Genomic DNA, 18,533 nt, shown 5'->3' with positions numbered 1-18,533 from the left:
TTCCTTGATTGCAGTAAGGCATTTCACACCGTGCCATACTGCCCTTTAATTAGAAAGATATGTGCTTATGGAGTATCGGAGGAGACTTGCGATTGGATTCAAGACTTTCTTGCAGACAGAACTCAATACGTCAGTTTTAATGGAAAAAAATCGACAGATTTAAAGGTAATATGCGAAGTACCACAGGGGTGTGTGATAGGACCGTTACTATTTACGATATATATATATATATATATATATATATATATATATATATATATATACGATCTAGGAGACAGCGTCGGCTGCTCTTTGAGGTTGTTCACTGATGATGTAGTTGTCTATACCGAAGTAGCACCTCCAGAAGATACTAAGAATTGGCAGAACGACCAGCAGAGAATTTATAATTGGTGCAAGCTCTGGCAGTTGACCCTGAATGTCAATGAATGTAACATGTTGCGCACACATAGGAAAAGAAATCCACTACTGTACAGCTACACTATTGACGACAAACAGATGGAGACAGCTTTTGCCATAAACTATCTAGGTGTAGCTATTGAGAGTGACTTTAAGTGGAATGACCATATAAAACAGATAGTGGGAAAATCAGACACCAGACTCAGAATCGCCGGAAGAATATTAAGTAAATGTAATTCATCGAAGAAAGAAGTGGCTTATAAGGCGCTTTTTCCCCGGATTCTTGAGTATTGTTCATCTATCTGGGATCCCTATCAGGTAGAGGAGATAAAGGAGATAGAGAACATCGCAGGAAAAGCGGCGCGTTTCGTCACGGGAACGTTTGGCTGGCGAGAGAGCGTCACGGAGATACTGTACTAACTCCGCTGGCAGGCTTTACAAGAGAGGCGTCGTGCATCACGAAGAGTTTTACTATTGAAATTTCGGGACAGCACTTTTCAGGGGGAGTCGGACAACGTATTACTTCCCACCACACACATCTCGCATATTGACCACGAGGAGAAAATTCGGGAGATTAGGGCCAATGCAGAGGCCACGTACTATTCGCGAGTGGAACAGGGTTGGAGGGATCAGATAGTGGTACCGAAAGTAATCTCCGCCACACATTAAGTGGCTTTCGCAGTATGATGTAGATGTAGACGAATTTGATCCCGCTGAAACTCGCTCAGTAGGCTGTACAAAGGATAGGAAGCACGTGTGGGTCTCCGTGGCATGGTTGCCTGCTCGCTTCACACGTCTGCACCACACTGAGCCTTCTTCCTGTGAGCATCCCCTGTTAAAGGGTACACACACATGCCACTCTGATAGCTATGCATCTTTCCTATATGTTTGCGGACGACACTGAAACCATTATCAAACATTTTCCACCATCTAGGTGGCAAATCTCGACATCAGCACAAAACTGACGTCGTCTTTCGAGGTGCGTTACTTTTTTTCTGGCAGTGTATTTGATACATCCATTTCCTCATTTACGGGAAGTTTGGTTGTTACATTCCCTTTCCCTGGGCTCTGTTACTTCTAAGGAATTTTACATTTAGTTGCAGAATTAAATCGTGGTTAACATCTGATTTAAGGGCTCAAACTGACCGTCTAATGTAGGCGTTGTAGAAACTGAGTATAAAAGGAACTGGGAATACCTTCAGTAATAACGCCATTATAACTGAGATATTATATCAGTGAGACTGTGGCCGAGACTCGAACTCGGGAACTTTGCCTTTCACGAATAAATGCTCTACCATCTGAGCCACCCAAGCACGACTCACGACCCGTCCTCATAGCTTTACATCCACCAGTACCTCGTCTCAATTTACAAACTTCACAGAAGCTCTTCTGCGAACCTTGCAGAACTAGCACTCCTGGAAGGAAGGATATTGTGGAGACATGGCTTTGCCTAAGCCTGGGGGATCTTTCCACAACATAGCGGTGGATCACTTGCCCGCTAAAGTCAAAGTTCCCGAGTTCGAGTCTCGGTCCGGCACACAGTTTTAATCTGCCATTCTCAGTGCTGTGCTGGATTTGAATTTTAGGTGACTTCCTGTGCAAACACACTGATGCACCAAAGAAACAGGTATAGGCATGCGTACTCAAATACAGAGATACATAAACAAGCAGAATAGGGGCTGCAGTGGACAACGTCTATATAAGACAGGTTCCTGGCGCAGTTCTTAGATCGGTTACTGCTGCCATAATTGTTGGTTTATCAAGATTTATGTGAGTTTCAGCGTCGTGGTACAACCAGAGAACGAGCAATGGGACACAGCATCTCCGAGGCAGCAATGAAGTGGGGATTTTCCCGTACGACGATTTCACGAGTGGATCGCGAATATCAGGAACCCGTAAAACATCGTATCTCTGACATCGCTGCAGCCAGAAAAGATACTGCAAGAACAGGACCTACGACGAAGAAAGAATTGATCAGCGTGACAGAAGTGCAGACCTTCCGGAAATTGCAGTAGACTTTAAAGCTGGGTGATCAACAAGTGTCAGTGTATGAACCATTCAACGGAATATCATCAATATGGGCTTTTGGAGCCGAAGGCCCCCTTGCGTACCCATGATGACTGCATGACACAAAGCTTTACGCCTCGCCTGGGCACCGCAGCACCGACGTTGCACTTTTGATGACTGGAGACGTGTTGCTTGGTCGGAAGTGTCTCATTTCTTTTTTTTTTTTTTTTCCTTTTGCACTATGGGACTTAACTTCTGGGGTCATCAGTTCTCTACAACTTAGAACTACTTAAATCTAACTAACCTAAGGACATCACACACATCCATGCCCGAGGCAGGATTCGAAGCTGTGACCGTAGAGGTCGCGCGGTTCCAGACTGTAACGCCTAGAACCGCTCGGCCACCCTGGCCGGCAGTCTCATTTCTAATTGTGTCCAGCAGACGGACATGTCCAGGTATGCAGACAAGCTCATGAATCCATGGACCCTGCATGTCAGCAGGGAACTGCTCCAGCAGGTGACGGCTCCGTAATGGTGTGGGGTGTGTGCAGTTGGAGTGATGTGGGCCCCTGATACGTCTAGATACAACTCTGACAGGTGACAGTACGTAAGCATCCTGTCTGATCACGTGCATCCATTCATGTCTATTGCGCATTCCGACGGACTTGGGCTATTCCAGTAGGACCATGCAATACCCCACAGGTCCAGAATTTCTACAGAGTGGCTCCAGGAACACTCTTCTGAGTTTAAACACTTCCGACGGCTATCGGATGTGAACATTATTGAGCATATCTGGTATGCCTTGAAACATACTGTTCAGAAGAGATCTCCACCCCATCGTACTCTTACGGATTTACGGAGAGCCGTGAAGGATTCATGGTGTCAGTTATCTGCAGTACTACTTCAGACATTAGTCGAGACCATGCCATGTCGTATTGCGGTACTTTTGCCGGCGCCGTACACGATAATAGGCAGGTGTACCAGTTTCTTTGTATAAACTCACTGTGGTTCTTTATGGTGCAGATTAAGAAGAAAATTCCTTAAGTGACAGCATTAAAAATATGGAGCTATTCAACCTTGGCATGAATTCTACACAGTAAGGATATCGTTTGGCTGGGACAGACGTACGATGGACAAACATTTCCCAGCCGTTGCTTGACACAGACGTGCTTGTGGCTGATACAAGTATGGGGGCCGCAGAGGCTTGCTGAGTGGGGCCGTGTTCCAGAGCTGTCCACAGTGGAGCCGGCGTGCGAGCAGCTCGCGGCTGCGCAGCTGTCCGTTGAGACGGCGGCCGCCACCGCCGTGTCCGCCATGCGGCACTCCTGCACCGGCCTCGCGCGGGCCGCCGTCGCCTTCATAAGCGCCCGCTTCCTCAGGGTGATGGCCACGGAGGGCTGGGTTGACGCTGCACGCAGCTACCCGCGCACTTTTGTGGAGTTAGTTCGCCTGCTTGCAGAGGCTCAAGCAGACACCAGGTAAGCACGAGAGATGCAACTCGTCTGTGTTGTACACTTCTACATGTGTGTATGTGTGTGTGAATTGACAACTCCATAATTTCTGTCACTCAGTTTCATTAGATATACCCACGTGAGGAAATACACCATCATTTACGTTCGCTTTATGATATTCAAACAACTTACGGGAATTCATTCAGGTAATACTTACAGCTACCACCGATATTTCGGCAGGTGTGCATCCCGCCATTTTCAAGGCAGAAACTATAACGGACAAGAGATGTACAAACAAATTTAAAACCTTCGTTCTTGGGGTAATTCAGAAAAGATAACACACATGCACACTGAACACTAGTGCCCCCAAAGACGACCAAAGTCAGAGGTATCAGTAGTGAAAGACTACGAGTTATCATGTGAGGTAAATTTTAGTCTGTTCCTCTCTTTTTGGCAAGGGAGAGAGCAGGATTCCAAGCACATTATAAACAAAAACCTACATCCCTGTTTACAACGTTGCTCGCTAATTTAATCTCAACTCCTTCCTTAATAACACCATCCCAATAGCTGGACCTGCATGCCAATATCTTGGTATTTTTATATAACATAGGGTGACCAGCATCCAAACACTGTACGGCAGTAGGAGATCTACTTGGCTGCTGTAATTGTGTGTGCCTTTTAGGCTCAGTACATCGGTCCTCCACGATCCTGATAGTCTGACCAATATGTCATGCCACACCTACAAGGAATGCGATATACACTCGCCTTATGCTAACCAAGATCATCCTTAACAGAACCTAAAAGCACTCTGATTTTAGATGGAGGCCGGAAAATATATTTCACATCGTATTTCCGTAAAATACGACTGATTCTGTTGGAAGTGCTTGGTACTTAAGGCGAAAAGGCAGTAGACTCAGGTGTCAACACAGTATTATCATCAATCACCCGATGCACAGTTGGTCGATAGTGCAACGCACCTTCAATCTGTCTTTCACTATAATCATCTTGACGAAATGTAATTTCACGATGGGCCAGATCAGCTGGCAAAGTCTCAGTGTCGGAAATAACATGTGTCCTGTGTACCAAGGTACGGAGTACCCCTTCACGCTGAGCAGTATGGTGAGAACTATCAGCCTGTAAATACAAGTCAGTGTGAGTCCATTAGCCTTCCTCCTAACCAAATCGTCAAGAAAGGGGAGGCAACCATCATCTTCCACCTCCATAGGAAAACGAATTTTCTGGTGGATCCAGTTCACATGATATAAATTAGAGTACTTTTCTGTTCTGTTAAGGATGATCTTGGTTTGCATAAGGTGGGTGTATATCGCATTCCTTGTAGCCGTGGCATTGCGTACATTGGTCGGGCTATCAGGAGCGTGGAGGACAGATGCACTGAGCATAATCGGCACACACGATTACAGCAGCCAAGTAGATCTGCTATTGCCGAACATTGTTTGGATACTGGTCACCCTATGTTATATATCGAGATATTGAGATGCACGTCCAGCTATTGGGACGATGTTATTCAGGAGGCTGTTGAGATTGAATTAGTGAGCAACCTTGTAAACAGGGGTGGAGGTTTTTATTTAAACTCTGCTTCGAATTCTGCTCTCTCCTTGTCAAAAAACAGAGCAACACTTGTTAGTTCGTAGTCTTTCACTATCGATATCTCTCACTTTGGTGACCTTTGGTGGCACTAGTGTTCAGTGTGTGTGTGTGTGTTATCTTTCCTGAATTACTCTAGAACGGAGGTTTTTAATTTGTCTGTACACCGCCTGCCCGTTACCAGTTTGTGCCTTGAAAATGGCGGCATGTACTCCCGCCGAAATATCGCTGTAAATATTACCTGCCTTATTTCCCGTAAGGTGTTCGAAAATTGCATACAGTAGAAGAAACTCAAGTCTCACACTTTCTGATAGTGCGCGATGCTTTCATTCGCTTCTTATGAATTTAATGATTAGTATTAGATTGTGCAACTAATAATATGAATTTTAAATATGCCAGAAATTTCGTAATTTCAAATATTTTTAAAAGAAAAGTAATTTTAACTGTTTGTACATATCTATTATAACACATTAATTTGTTTTTATACAATTTAGCGTGAAATATAATACATCGCATAAACATCATATGAATTCTTTTACTAGAAAAGCTGAGATAATTTTAAGCTATGCAAGAATCAATAGAATACATGGCATCGATTATCTCCAGAAAAAAAGGTAATGTTGGAGGAGGCTGACTCGTTATAGGCAGCAGCATGAAAGTAAGGTAATTCTAAATGTAAGTAATAGTTTGTAGGTATGGCAAGGTCATGAGCTTACGAACATTAATCTATTCAAATGGAAAAGTATTGCAATCGAGATAATCTTGTCAATACTGCATTTAATAGTCTGCATGTTACAATACTAACCTACTTCAGAACAGTAATTTGCAAGTAAAATAGATTTAGAATTAGTAGAATCAAAAATCAGTTACAAGTGACAACATTTTGTAATAGAAACTTACAAAAATTTTGATTATATCAAAGTCTGAAAGAACAGACACGTTGGATTCATATAACTGATGCGCCTAGCTGGGCAATGGATCCACCTTCTTGAGTGCAGATTCATGAATTCATCCAATCTGATGTGGGAGTCTCAGAGTGGCGAACACGGAGTCACTGGACAGTGACTGCAGGCAGGCGGCGCGCTCTGGGAACCTGGATCGGCTGTGAGGCGTGCCGAGGTAGCCAGCGCAGCCGTGGTAGCTGTGACCCGGGTGGCGCAGTGGTTAACGCACCTGTTTAGTGAGCAGGAGATCACGGGTTCGAATCCCAGTCCAGTACACATTTTCACTTTTCGCCACTCATTCCACATAATGTCTTGCTTCAACTGGCACCAGTGATCCCTTCACTTACATAAAAACTTCCTGTTTCAAGATCGCAAAAACTGTTAAGAGCTTAAACAAACTGAGTTCATTTGGAAATATCCCATGTGCCATCTAAGAAGAACATCTTTTACAAGGTACAATATGGTGCACGATAGATGAGGTGTACCGTAACTGCCCATACGTTACGTAACTCTGTTTGAAAATGTACTGAATTTAATTCGCCATAAAACTTTGTAAATGAGGAATTCACTAAATTCCCCCAAAACTTTACTAGTTAATACAGCACTAAAATATACAGAACTGCTGTAATTTACAAACATTGTACAAAACACAATCTCACGTCCCACAAAATGAAAAAGAGTAGAAGATGCTGGGACCAGCTTAGGTTTATAGAGTGCGTTGCGTCACGTGAATGAAAATCTTTGACTAGATTGAAACGCCCGATCAGGAAATGATGCGTATTCCTAAGTACGCGGGTCATTCAATTATTAAAGAGACAGATTGGTCTAGGAAAGAAACTGTTGGTAGGACAAGTTTGTTACTTTTATGGTTTGAAGTTGCCATCACTGGAACGAGCCCTTTTCAAGCTGATGTAACAGCATTGTTTAGTTTATAGCAACAAAAATACAACTCAAGATGGCGAGTGCGTTTGAAACGTCCCCACTAGTTGAACAATGTTCTCTTTTTCGGTTTTTACTTGCTGAAGGCGAGAAACCAGTGAATATACACTGTAGAATGTCTGAAGTTCATGGTGAAGGTTGCATGAATGGTGCAAGGGGGTAGAGCAATTCAAAAATGGTCACAACTCAGTGACTGACGAACACTGTTCTGGCCGACAAGATGCAGTTTCAGCTCCTTCACTTGAAAGTCGAATTTATGACATTATTCGTGCCGACCGCCGTGTGACTGTGGAAATGGTGGTTCATAAGGCTCAAGTTAGTACTGATATAGTTGATAACATTATCTGTAACTAGGTGTTAGTACCACGAAACAGGTGCAAGATGGGTCCCAAAGCACTTGACGTGGCTACGCAAGGAAACAACACTGAGAGTGTGCACAAAGTTAAAGGAACGTTGTGAAAGAGAAGGTGAGCATTTCCTCAACGAAATTTTAACTTGTGATGAAACTTGGGTTCAGTATTATGAGCCAGAATCAAATAGACAAAGCATGGAGTGGAAGCACACCAACTCACCTGTCAAGAAAAAATTCAAAACCCAAGCATCAGCAGGAAAAGTCATGTTGGCAGTGTTTTGGGATGCTGAAGGTCCTGTTTTTTGTGATTATCTCGAAGAGCAGCTTACAATGAACAGAAAATACTACTCTGATTTGCTTTTAAACAAGGTGAAGCCAGCCTTGAGAGAGAGATGTCGTGGATCTCAGAGGAGAGGTGTGATTCTCCAGCAAGACAAAGCACGTCCTCATATTGCTCAACGAACCCGTGAAACCATCGACAAAATGGACTGGGAAGTATTGCCTCATCCCCCTTACAGTCCTCATTTAGCACCTCATGTTTTGCATTTGTTTCCTGCACTGATGGACGTATTGCGTGGGAACAGGTTCCTGGACAATGAGGACGTGAAAGAGTTTGTGAGAAATTGGTTCAAACGTCAAGATAAAAGAGTTCTTTGCAGCTGGAATAGAAAAGCTTGTAGCCCGTTGGAACAAGTACTCAAATGTTGAAAAGTAGAAACAGTATTGTTTTGTAAGAAGAAACGCTATTTTCTCCAGGCCAGTTTGTCTTTTAAGTACTGAATGACCCTTGAGCATTGTCCTCCGGGTACAAAAGGTACAGTTACCTCTCATTTGCGCTGTATTTTATACAGACTGCTGTTAGGCATACTTCAGCTACAGGTCTTGGAAACTCAGGATAAGCAATGAGTAAAGTGATTAACTTATTGGCGACTGATTCATCTTAGTGAATGCTCTATTTATTGTGTGTCGACAATACCTCAGTAGAACTGGCTGTAGTAAGCCGCCATCCGCCCTCCGTGCGATCACACATTCCCCACACCGTGTCTCTCTCTTTCTGTCTCTGTGTAGTGTGCCAGCCGCTGCAGACAACGGGAACACCTCTGCTGCGCCACACACTGGTCTTCACTCCAATGGCTCACCTCATGGCGCCAATGTTTCCTGCGTTTGGTGAGTTCCTTCTTTACATTTGCACATCTCTCCACGTTCACACCTACAAATTGTGATAAAAAATCGTATGGCTCCTAATTTTATTTTTATAAAACGCTTCGGCTCTGGTGGTTAATGGTAACTATATTTAATTCAGTCTCTACATGTTTCTCTGGGTACGCACGTATAATAAAGCTCACTCTCCATATTTAATGTCTTACATCAGATTTTACACATATTTATCTGACATGATAAAGTGGATCATGTTCGGTTCAGAGCACATGTATTTCACTCAATTCAGTAATATTTGTATGTCAAAATTCTTTCCCAAGAGTTCCTTCACATATTGATGTGCTGGATACAGTTTGTACTTTCATTGCTGGTTATACGGGATGATTCTCCAAGGTATGCAAATATTTCAATATGTTATTCTACAAGTAAAACTAAAGGAAAAAGTTTAGATAGACATAGCTCCGCAAATGTTTAGTTACAGAGTTACGGCTAACAAAAGATTTTGCCTGAAATGTAGCAACTTCGCTAATTTGAAGCCATCGCAAAACTGTATGAGGTTAAAGTAAACCACGATTTCCTTTTGTTTTGTTGTTATTGATCTGTTGAATCTAATAAAACATGCCCCAGACGTGTATCTGCAGTAGTTTCCCAGAAGATCCATAGAAGCAAAGACATAATTTCATAAAATTTTAAATTTATTGACTACTTGGCCCAATTTGTTTTTTAAATTCCAGACAATAGCACAAAGTCTTAAAGAGAAGTTGTAGAGAATTTAATTTTGAGAAAATGATGGCAATAACGTTAATGAAACTGTATGAACATGTCAGATAATATGACTTTATTAGTGCCATAGCAGACGTGAATTCTAGTTTCACTTAAACACACTGTTGTTATTATGCTTTTTCGCCCAATAATACAGAAAACTAATTCATTTGAAGGTTAGGAAAAGGACTGAAACAACTCACTTACAGTTGCCAACAATGACGTAACTTTTCTACATTCTTAATGTAAAGTAAACAAATTTACCTGTATAATAATCTTTGCTTCTCTGGATGTTCTGGAAAATTACTGCAGAAACACGTCTGGGACATGTTTTATTTGATTCCCCAGATCAATAAAAAAAAATAGAAATCATGATTTACTTCAGCCTCGTACAGTTTTGCTATGGTGTCGTATTAGCGAAGTTGTTAAAGAGTTTTATTAGCTCTAACTCTGTAATTAAACATTTGTGGACCTATGTTCATATAAACTTTCTTCTTTAGTTTTACTTGTAGAATAACATATTTAAATATTTGCATATGTTCGTGAATCACCCTGTGTGTGTTCCAATTTCATCCTCGAGGGACTGGATGTGGGAGTAGGGTTTCGGTGTATTGTAGTCGTACAAAACCTTGCTGCAGTGCGAATAACATGTACGAATTTGAATTTATGGTGGTCATCAGCAGGAAAAGAAGGAAGAGTCAAGAGCAAGGAAAGCAAGTAGAATTAGAAAAAGAATTTCCATCTAAGATTCTGGGCAGCAATTGTTCTGGAGTTTAGAGTGTATGCTTAGACATTAACTGGGTGACACAGAAAGAGATGCATCCTGAAGAGGTGGTGGACGGAACGAAATGAAACTTCATAGCATGAGACAATGTATGATGTTATTTCAGTCATTAGAAAATAGAGTCAAATTTCCTCAAAACGTAGCTGTTTGAAACCACTTATTAGTATCATGTTGTACACATACTTTCCTTGATGTATGAAGTAATTCTGTTGCGAAAGACGTCCTAAAGCCATTGTAACTTCTTGTGAGTCAGCTGTTCCTAAACTGTTGTAGCTCTACCTAGACATCCTGGATACTGACATGGGGATGGAGTGCCAATGCATGTCTCACCACAGTCAGACCTGGGTATTGACTATCTTTCTGAGCGAGGGAGTGTTTCCACATCACACAGACAATTCATTGACATGTCCTGTGCATGGCCAACCATTGTCATATTGGTAAATTGTGTAATGTCAATGTTACATGAGAGGTAACACATGAGGCAACAGGATGTCTGTAGGGTTCACTCCACAACATTATTTGTTTACAGATCATTTAAAATTTTATACTTCCTTTTTGATTTAAAATTTTCACATATTGTTACTATATTTTATGTATATATGTATATTAGTGTAGCCATCAGATAGTGTAGCCACCAGATAAGATTTTCTGTATTTTTACTTTTGTACAGCGTAAACCATTAATTTAAACAGTGTTTTTAATAATCATTCTTGAACTTTAAAGAAACTGGTTCACCCCATTATTTCATCCTAATCATACACATTCTTTCCTGGTGTTGGATTAATCCGAGTATCCTGTTTTACAGACTTATGAAGTGCCAAGTTAATATCAAGAGGCTCCATTTAAATTGTATATGATGAAAAAGTTTTCTTAATTATTGTAAAGTGTTATAGTAAATGCTTTTCTAAAGTTCCCCCCCCCCCAGCCCATTTTTTATCGTCCTTCATGTTATCTACTGGGCTCTTTCTCCTTTAAAAACGTTATGTATAACGATTATTTACGTGGAGTAATATTTATTTGAAGAAGCAACTTAAACTGTAGCAAGAAAGTAGGCAAATTTCTTACTTCTGCTTTTCCAATACTTCACTGTTTCATTGCCTGTATAATTTGGTAACCACTACTACATGCTTTAAACCACTAAATGATATTGGAACTGAATTGTCCTAACTTAAGTATAATATTTTTCATGCTGCGTTTCTATCGAACTGCTGGGTAAGATCTTAGGAAAAGAATTGAATAGTCTGATTTACTTTTCCATTAGTACAACACACGGTAAGGTCCTGTAAAAATGGTAACTCTATTGATTAGCTTTTCCTATTAGCAGGACTACTCTCCCACAGTGTACTTTATTTGGAAACTAAACTACATTTTAGTAAGAGAGTTGTAAGTGGCTTTTCCTGTGACAGGACTATTTGTTCTGTTGTGGTATAGTATATGTGGCAACAGAGAGACAGGGCTTTGCATTATTGATGTTAAAGCATACTAACTCACAATAGTAGTGGTAGGGTTAAAACTCCAACACTATCTGCTAAAGCAGGATGTCCGTGGCTTACCGTTTTGCCAATGTGGTTCGCTCCACCACTACCTACTGTGACCTGACATCAAAACAGATGGCTCCCATACGATGACATGAGAAGTAACACCACTGCGCCTGTTGAAAACATGCAAATTCTGCCCATCTTGCCATCATAATCGATGACAATGGTCTTGTGTGGAACTGAACAATGGCATCGACTGTTACGGCACCAGCAGCCTATGCTTCAGGTCACAGCAACACTCCAGTTGCAGTCCTTTGTACAGTGCTATTAGATGTGGCCACACTCTCCTCATGGTTCCTCAAGGTAGCAATATTTGGCTGAACACATGGGAGTTGCCGATCTGCTAGCAAACCTAGAGAGATAACATAAACAGCCCATTATAAGTAAACTGTTTGTGTATATGTGTCCATCACACACTACAGAACAGAGAAATGCCAAAAGCATTATGGACCATGCTAGTTCTCTGTTCTCTGAATGTGACTAACCCCAACTTTATCACGTGTAATCATGGTAGAAATCAAACATTAGTGTTAGTATTAGTAACACAACTATCAGTAATGGTAGCAGTAGTAGCAGTAACAGCAGCATCAGTAGTAGTAGTTGCTGAAGAAAATTCAAGATGGTGGTAACAGCAATAGGGCCTTTTTCATAGTATGATGGTAACATCATTTACTATTTCAGTAGTAGTATAAGCAGTCGTTACAGTGCTGATAGCACTAGGTATAAAGATAATTAGGCAAGATAATTCTAAATAACGACAAGTTATTGACTTTTTCTGTAACTCTAAAGGAATACAAGAGTGTGAGAGGAAATACAGGCCATATAAAAACCCCATGTCATGCAGCAGATGTGTAGCATCTAAATGTTGCAGACATAATGGCACAAAGAAGTAAGAATAATAAAAAAGTAGTATGATTGAGGTTCTGAACTCATTTTAATGCTCTGAGTAGGAAAAGAGTAAGGAAACATGAAAGGTTATTATGAAAAGTTATATACATGAAGTATTCGGTTATTGCCTTTCAGAAAGTGGAATATGATACATATACACTGAACCAACAAGGGAACTGGCATAGGCACGTGTAATCAAATACAGAGATATGTAAACGGGCAGCATACAGCACAGCAGTTGGCAACGCCTATATAAGACACAAGTGCCTGGCGCAATTGTTAGATCGCTTACTACTGCTACAAGAGCAGGTTATCGACATTCAAGAGAGTTTGAACGAGATGTTGTAGTTGGAGCACGAGCGATGTGACACAGCATCTTCGACGTAGCGATGAAGTGTGGATTTTCCCGTACGACCACTCCACAGCTGTGCCGTGAGTATCAGGAGTCCGGCAAAATATCAGATCTCTGACATAGTTGTGGCTGGAAAAGATCCTGCAAGAACGGGACCAACGACAACTGAGGAGGATCGTTAAAGATGACAGAAGTGCAACCCTTCCGCAAATTGCTCAGATTTCAACAAGTGTCAGCGTGTGATCCATCCAATGAAACATCATCGATATGCCCTCTCGATGACTGCACAACACAAGGCTTTATGCCTCACCTGGGCCCATCAACACCGACATTGGACTGTTGATTACTGGTAATATGTTGTCTGGTCGGACGAGACTCGTTTCAAATTGTATCAAACGGATGGACGTGAAGGGTATGGAGACAACCTCATGAATCCATGGATCCTGAATATCAGCAGAGGACAGTTCAAGCTGTTGGAGGCTCTGTAATTGTGTGTGGAGTGGGCAGTTTGAGGGAAATGGGACCTCAGATACGTCTAGCTAAGACTCTGACAGGTGACACGTACGTAAACATCCTGTCTGATCACCTCCATCTATTCATGTCCATTGTTCATTCCAAAGGACTTGGGCAAATGCAGCAGGACAACTCGACACCTTGCACGTCTAGAATTGCTACAGAGTGGCTCCAGAAACACTCTTCTCAGTTTAAACATTTCCACTGGCCACCAAACTCGCCAGACGCGAACATTATTGAGCATATATGGGATCCCTTGCAACATGCTGTTCAGAAGATACCACCCCTTGTACACTTACGGATTTATGTACAGCCCTGCAGGATTCATGTAATCAGTTCCCTCCAGCACGTCGTCAGGCATTAGTCGAGTCCATGCAACGTCATGTTGCAACGTTTGTGCGTGCTCGCTGGGGCCCTAGACGATCTTAGGCAGGTGTATCAATTTCTTCGGCTCTTTAGTGTATAAATAAATAGATAACCCTCTGAAGAATGGTATAAATAAGAGAGGTAGTTGATTTTAGTCCATCACTTGGTCTTGGCTGGCAGGCATAGATATGAATGGGTTACGACGAGGTCGCCTGAATATATGGTGGTCGTCCATTGGGTTGTTCAGATGTGGTCTACAGGATCTTCGATAATCAGTACGTTCCCATGCAAATAAACGTTGGGACACTGTAATATATGAATGATCCAAAATGTGATTATTGCACAATTCGACCAACCAGCGAAACAGAGACCCTGAATTACGTCATTTACTAATCGTGACAGCTGCTTATAATGCTTCAGCATGCGTACAAAGCATCTCTGCGTCCTTCAAAGTGATCACTGAACATCTGAGTCGGCTCACGGCCCTTACACGGTCTACGAGGCCTGGTAACAATACTCAACACGATCAACACTAATGGGCTTTTGTATCCGCTCTCCCAGTCACAGAGAATCAGTTGTGCTCCATTGAATTTAACAGAGCTACAATGACATCTGGCGGTGTCATCTGCGTGTATCACTCTAAAAGTAAGTCCGAAATTCTGACTTGTAAGAACTAACTGACTATTGCAGTCGATCTCTACATCGTTCTTTGGCTCCATGGGAAGAATAGCATTTAGTTTCGAAATTGAATGTCACATCTTTGATTCCCCTTTTTTATTTCTCTCTGTTAACTATAAAAACATGTACAAACTGTGCTTATCCATTTGAAAATCAGTAATTGTCTTCTATTATAACTACATTTGCTTTATATTATGGAACAATTAAAACCATGTTGCAATTTGAAAAGATCATATGTATTCGCTCTCTGCCCACCTCATCCTATAATGGAAAACATCATACTGGAGACAGTTGTTACTTGACAGAGCCCGAAAGGCATTTGGTCTAAAACTCATGGAACTGTAACGCTTCGATAGAGCTGTGAGCTCATAAAATTTAATTGCTAGGTTTTGTATATCTATTTCTAGTATGCAATGATCAATATTTGGACTGTAGCATACGTAAATTGCGACTCAGATAAGTAGCAGCAGTTGGTAAAACGGATACGTTGTCTTGGCTAGCTCTGGTCTGACTCTGTGCTGGAGTCGTGTGTAGCCTTCAGGTGGCCCCACTGTGGACGGACACAGAGGTCGCTTCCTTATGTGTTGCGGCATCCGCATGGCCCAGTGGTGACTCCCACACAGCTACTGGGCTGTTTGTCGTGTATCCACTGGCCAGCGTGACACACAGGAGGTGTGGAAACTGACGCTGTGGCCATTATGGTCCCAGGGCAGAACCAGCTCCAACCCCTGTGTGCTCTCATGGCACAGGAGCGTGGCTGGCCATGTCTTGGGCAAGTAAAAGTTTCAGGAAGAGACATTGCAAACGCTAACAACTATGCATAACTTAGTATCACTGCTGTAATTCAACCTTTCCTATATTTACATCCAGTTTTTCGTATTTTGAGTTTATTTCGATGTCATTCTTCGAGACAACAGGCACGAAATAACACAAAGACACTTTTGGCACTGCTGTTTACCATCTATGCCCCTAACGTCTGGTCCCTGATCCCTGACACACTATCTACAGAAATCTGATGATCGTTGAACCACGTTAAGTCTACGAAATGGATTTTTGCATTCCAATTTCTGTGTCATTTACCTCGTTATATATTGAAACCATGTGGTCCAATAGTTTTGGTATCGCTCCAGCACAGCAGCTGACCCTTGTATGCACCATTCACATGTGATTTATTTTGTACAGACTGTTGTTTCGCCGGCCGGTGTGGCCGTGCGGTTCTAGGCGCTTCAGTCTGGAACCGCGTGACCGCTATGGTCGCAGGTTCGAATCCTGCCTTGGGCATGGATGTGTGTGATGTCCTTAGGGTAGTTAGGTTTAAGTAGTTCTAAGTTCTAGAAGACTGATGACCACAGATGCTAAGTCCCATAGTGCTCAGAGCCATTTGGACTGTTGTTTCCTGTGCTGAGCTACTGGTACGAGGAACTCATGAAACTGTGTAAACTGATCAGCTCAATGGTAAGTCAATGATCTTAGTGAACCCCCTACTATCGTTGTCAGTGTGTGTTCCACTATTCATGTCTGGAGGATCCGTCTCCAGTAAGCTGCCCTCTGTTCTCCATGTGAATGCACATTCCCAGGCAGAGACTCTCTCCGCAGCTCCCAGCCACTGGAGACGGCAGCGCCACCCCCACCTCTCAGCCCCACATAGACCACAGCTGGCCTCCTGTCACAGGTGGTCTCCCCACGACCCCCCAGACCAGTCCCCAATCTGATAGCGCTGTCGTCTCTCCCTTGCAGTGACTCCCGTCAAACCATGTCCACGTCGTCAGCATTCACAGTGGTACCTGTGGGGCGTTAGCCAAGTGTTATGCTCACAAAGTCGAATGCCACTTTGTCGCGTTTTTGATAAAGCAGGAGTTATGGCTCTCATCGTTCGAGTAGGCAAGGAGTAAAGTGATTATTATGATGTCAAGGTTTCCTGGAGATGCAATGCATAAAAACCCTGTTCCAAATCTACTCCCTGCAGTTTAATTTGGAAGATAGAAAACTATAATTGAAAACAAAAATACTCCCAATACACAAATACTTTCACTATCACATGTTAAAATATGTCATATGTTAAAATAAGTCCATGGCTATTCACGAAAGGAAATGTTGAAGGAATAATGAGTGTGGAAATACAAATAAAGTAACATGCCACAGTGTAATTAGGGTATGCCATATTGTGCTGCGTATGTCTTTAACTATATGTGTTTTCCATACTTTCCTTTAAACCACTCTTTCAGACACTTCCATGTTGTGTGTTACATGTATGTGGACTTCCTGCTTATCACATGCAGCTGCCACACAGGGAGTGAGACATTGGCACCAATGGGAGAGCAGAGTCAGTGGATAGTGCTGGCTTGCCCTACTGTAGGTGATGTATATGACTTTCTCTGTTGGTAGTGTTCGGAAATCATTCATTGAGACATCATGCAGTCCTGTTGTGGGTGTGAGTGAGTGGAGACGTGTGCAGCAGTGTGCTCCTGATCAGTTGTAAACACCCCGCAGAGCTCAGGTCTTTCACAAATCTCCTGACTACAGTTTCTGTTATCATTACAGAGCAGTTTCTACGTAAATACAGCCTGATTTTTACTTACTTTTTTTTTAAAAAATCAATGATGCAATGGACATCAATATTTGGCTTTATTAACAATACCGCTATATTACAGTGAATAGATCGGTTTACAACACGACTTCATCGCCAATGCAATTCGTTTTAATGCCCAAGAAAATATATTAGGTACCTACATAATACTTATGCAGGCCCAGGACTAACAACACTCATGGTAATCAACATGCCTAGTCAAATGAACAACTGAGTATTGCATTACGCTGTAGTCTCTGATGCAACTCAGGGCAGGGGGAAATATGGGAGCTAAATAAGTATTTTACATTGATAAGTCGGTAAGAAATTGATTGGCGACTCCATGAAGTGCTGTGTGCACAACGACCATATATGTTAAATTAAAAGAAAGGTCAGCGTTGGCCGTAATATTGATGTTTTATTGATAGCAGAATCGATTTTCGGTCACATTGTGATCATCTTCAGTGCCGGAAGTTAAAAACTTTACACAGCGATCAGTGAGTAAAAACATAAAAAACCACAAATACACCTGAGAATAAACCAACTGTTGGAAAGAACTTACCTGTGGTGTACAAATTAAACTCAGGCACTGGTATCAAGTTATCAACAACCAAAACTGAGACGCGATCACAATAACTACAGCTGCTGTTTACATTCACCTATACAGCAGACCTCAGTGTGACAGGGTCTTGGAATGCTCTCTATGTGGCGTGTGTCACGTGAAGACCTAACAATTCTTTATTTGCCAAGAGATTATCACAAAATACCAAAGTGCACTTGCAAATCATTAATTGAATATTTCTATTTTAAATACATTAAAAAACGCATAGCAAAAAAAAAACAGGGGGGAAATGCACATCTTGCCGTATTACCCATACTTTTCATTAGCTAACATATTTTAATGTACAGCATTTTTTTGAGGTTCTTTGTTGAGATTAATTGGCTGGTACTTGTAGCACCGGTTTGGAATAACCTCTGTTAACTGGTGGTCAGGTTACATAACCGACAGTCATAACAGGTCTCTAACAAAATCCATGCACACTACACATTAAGCGTTCGGTTATGACAATCTATATGGTTTCCCAATGGACAAGGGATCAAATCCTCGTCGCTTTTATGTAATTATTTATGTTGCTAGTTTGTGACTAAAATTATCTCCTTTATACGAGTATCCAAAACCGTTTGGTTGACAGTTTTAATTTCTGTTTTATTAACTGTAAAGGTATAATGGGTCT

The 18,533-nt window shown here is 41.9% G+C and overlaps 1 protein-coding gene across 1 annotated transcript in view; it reads left to right on the top strand.

Moving 5' to 3' along the window:
* Positions 1 to 18,533, top strand: part of LOC124720258 (ankyrin repeat, PH and SEC7 domain containing protein secG-like) — a 49,859-nt gene that overhangs the window by 22,231 nt on the left and 9,095 nt on the right. Inside the window, exons 3-4 of the mRNA XM_047245575.1 lie at positions 3,631 to 3,880; positions 8,762 to 8,860. Coding sequence (XP_047101531.1) covers positions 3,631 to 3,880; positions 8,762 to 8,860 — 349 coding nt within the window. The remainder of the gene's footprint in view (positions 1 to 3,630; positions 3,881 to 8,761; positions 8,861 to 18,533) is intronic.

This window comes from Schistocerca piceifrons, chromosome 11 (genome assembly GCF_021461385.2).
Source record: "Schistocerca piceifrons isolate TAMUIC-IGC-003096 chromosome 11, iqSchPice1.1, whole genome shotgun sequence".
Lineage (NCBI taxonomy): Eukaryota > Metazoa > Arthropoda > Insecta > Orthoptera > Acrididae > Schistocerca > Schistocerca piceifrons.
The sequence above is the reverse complement of the archived record's forward strand: the minus strand, read 5'-3'. Positions and strand labels throughout refer to the sequence as shown.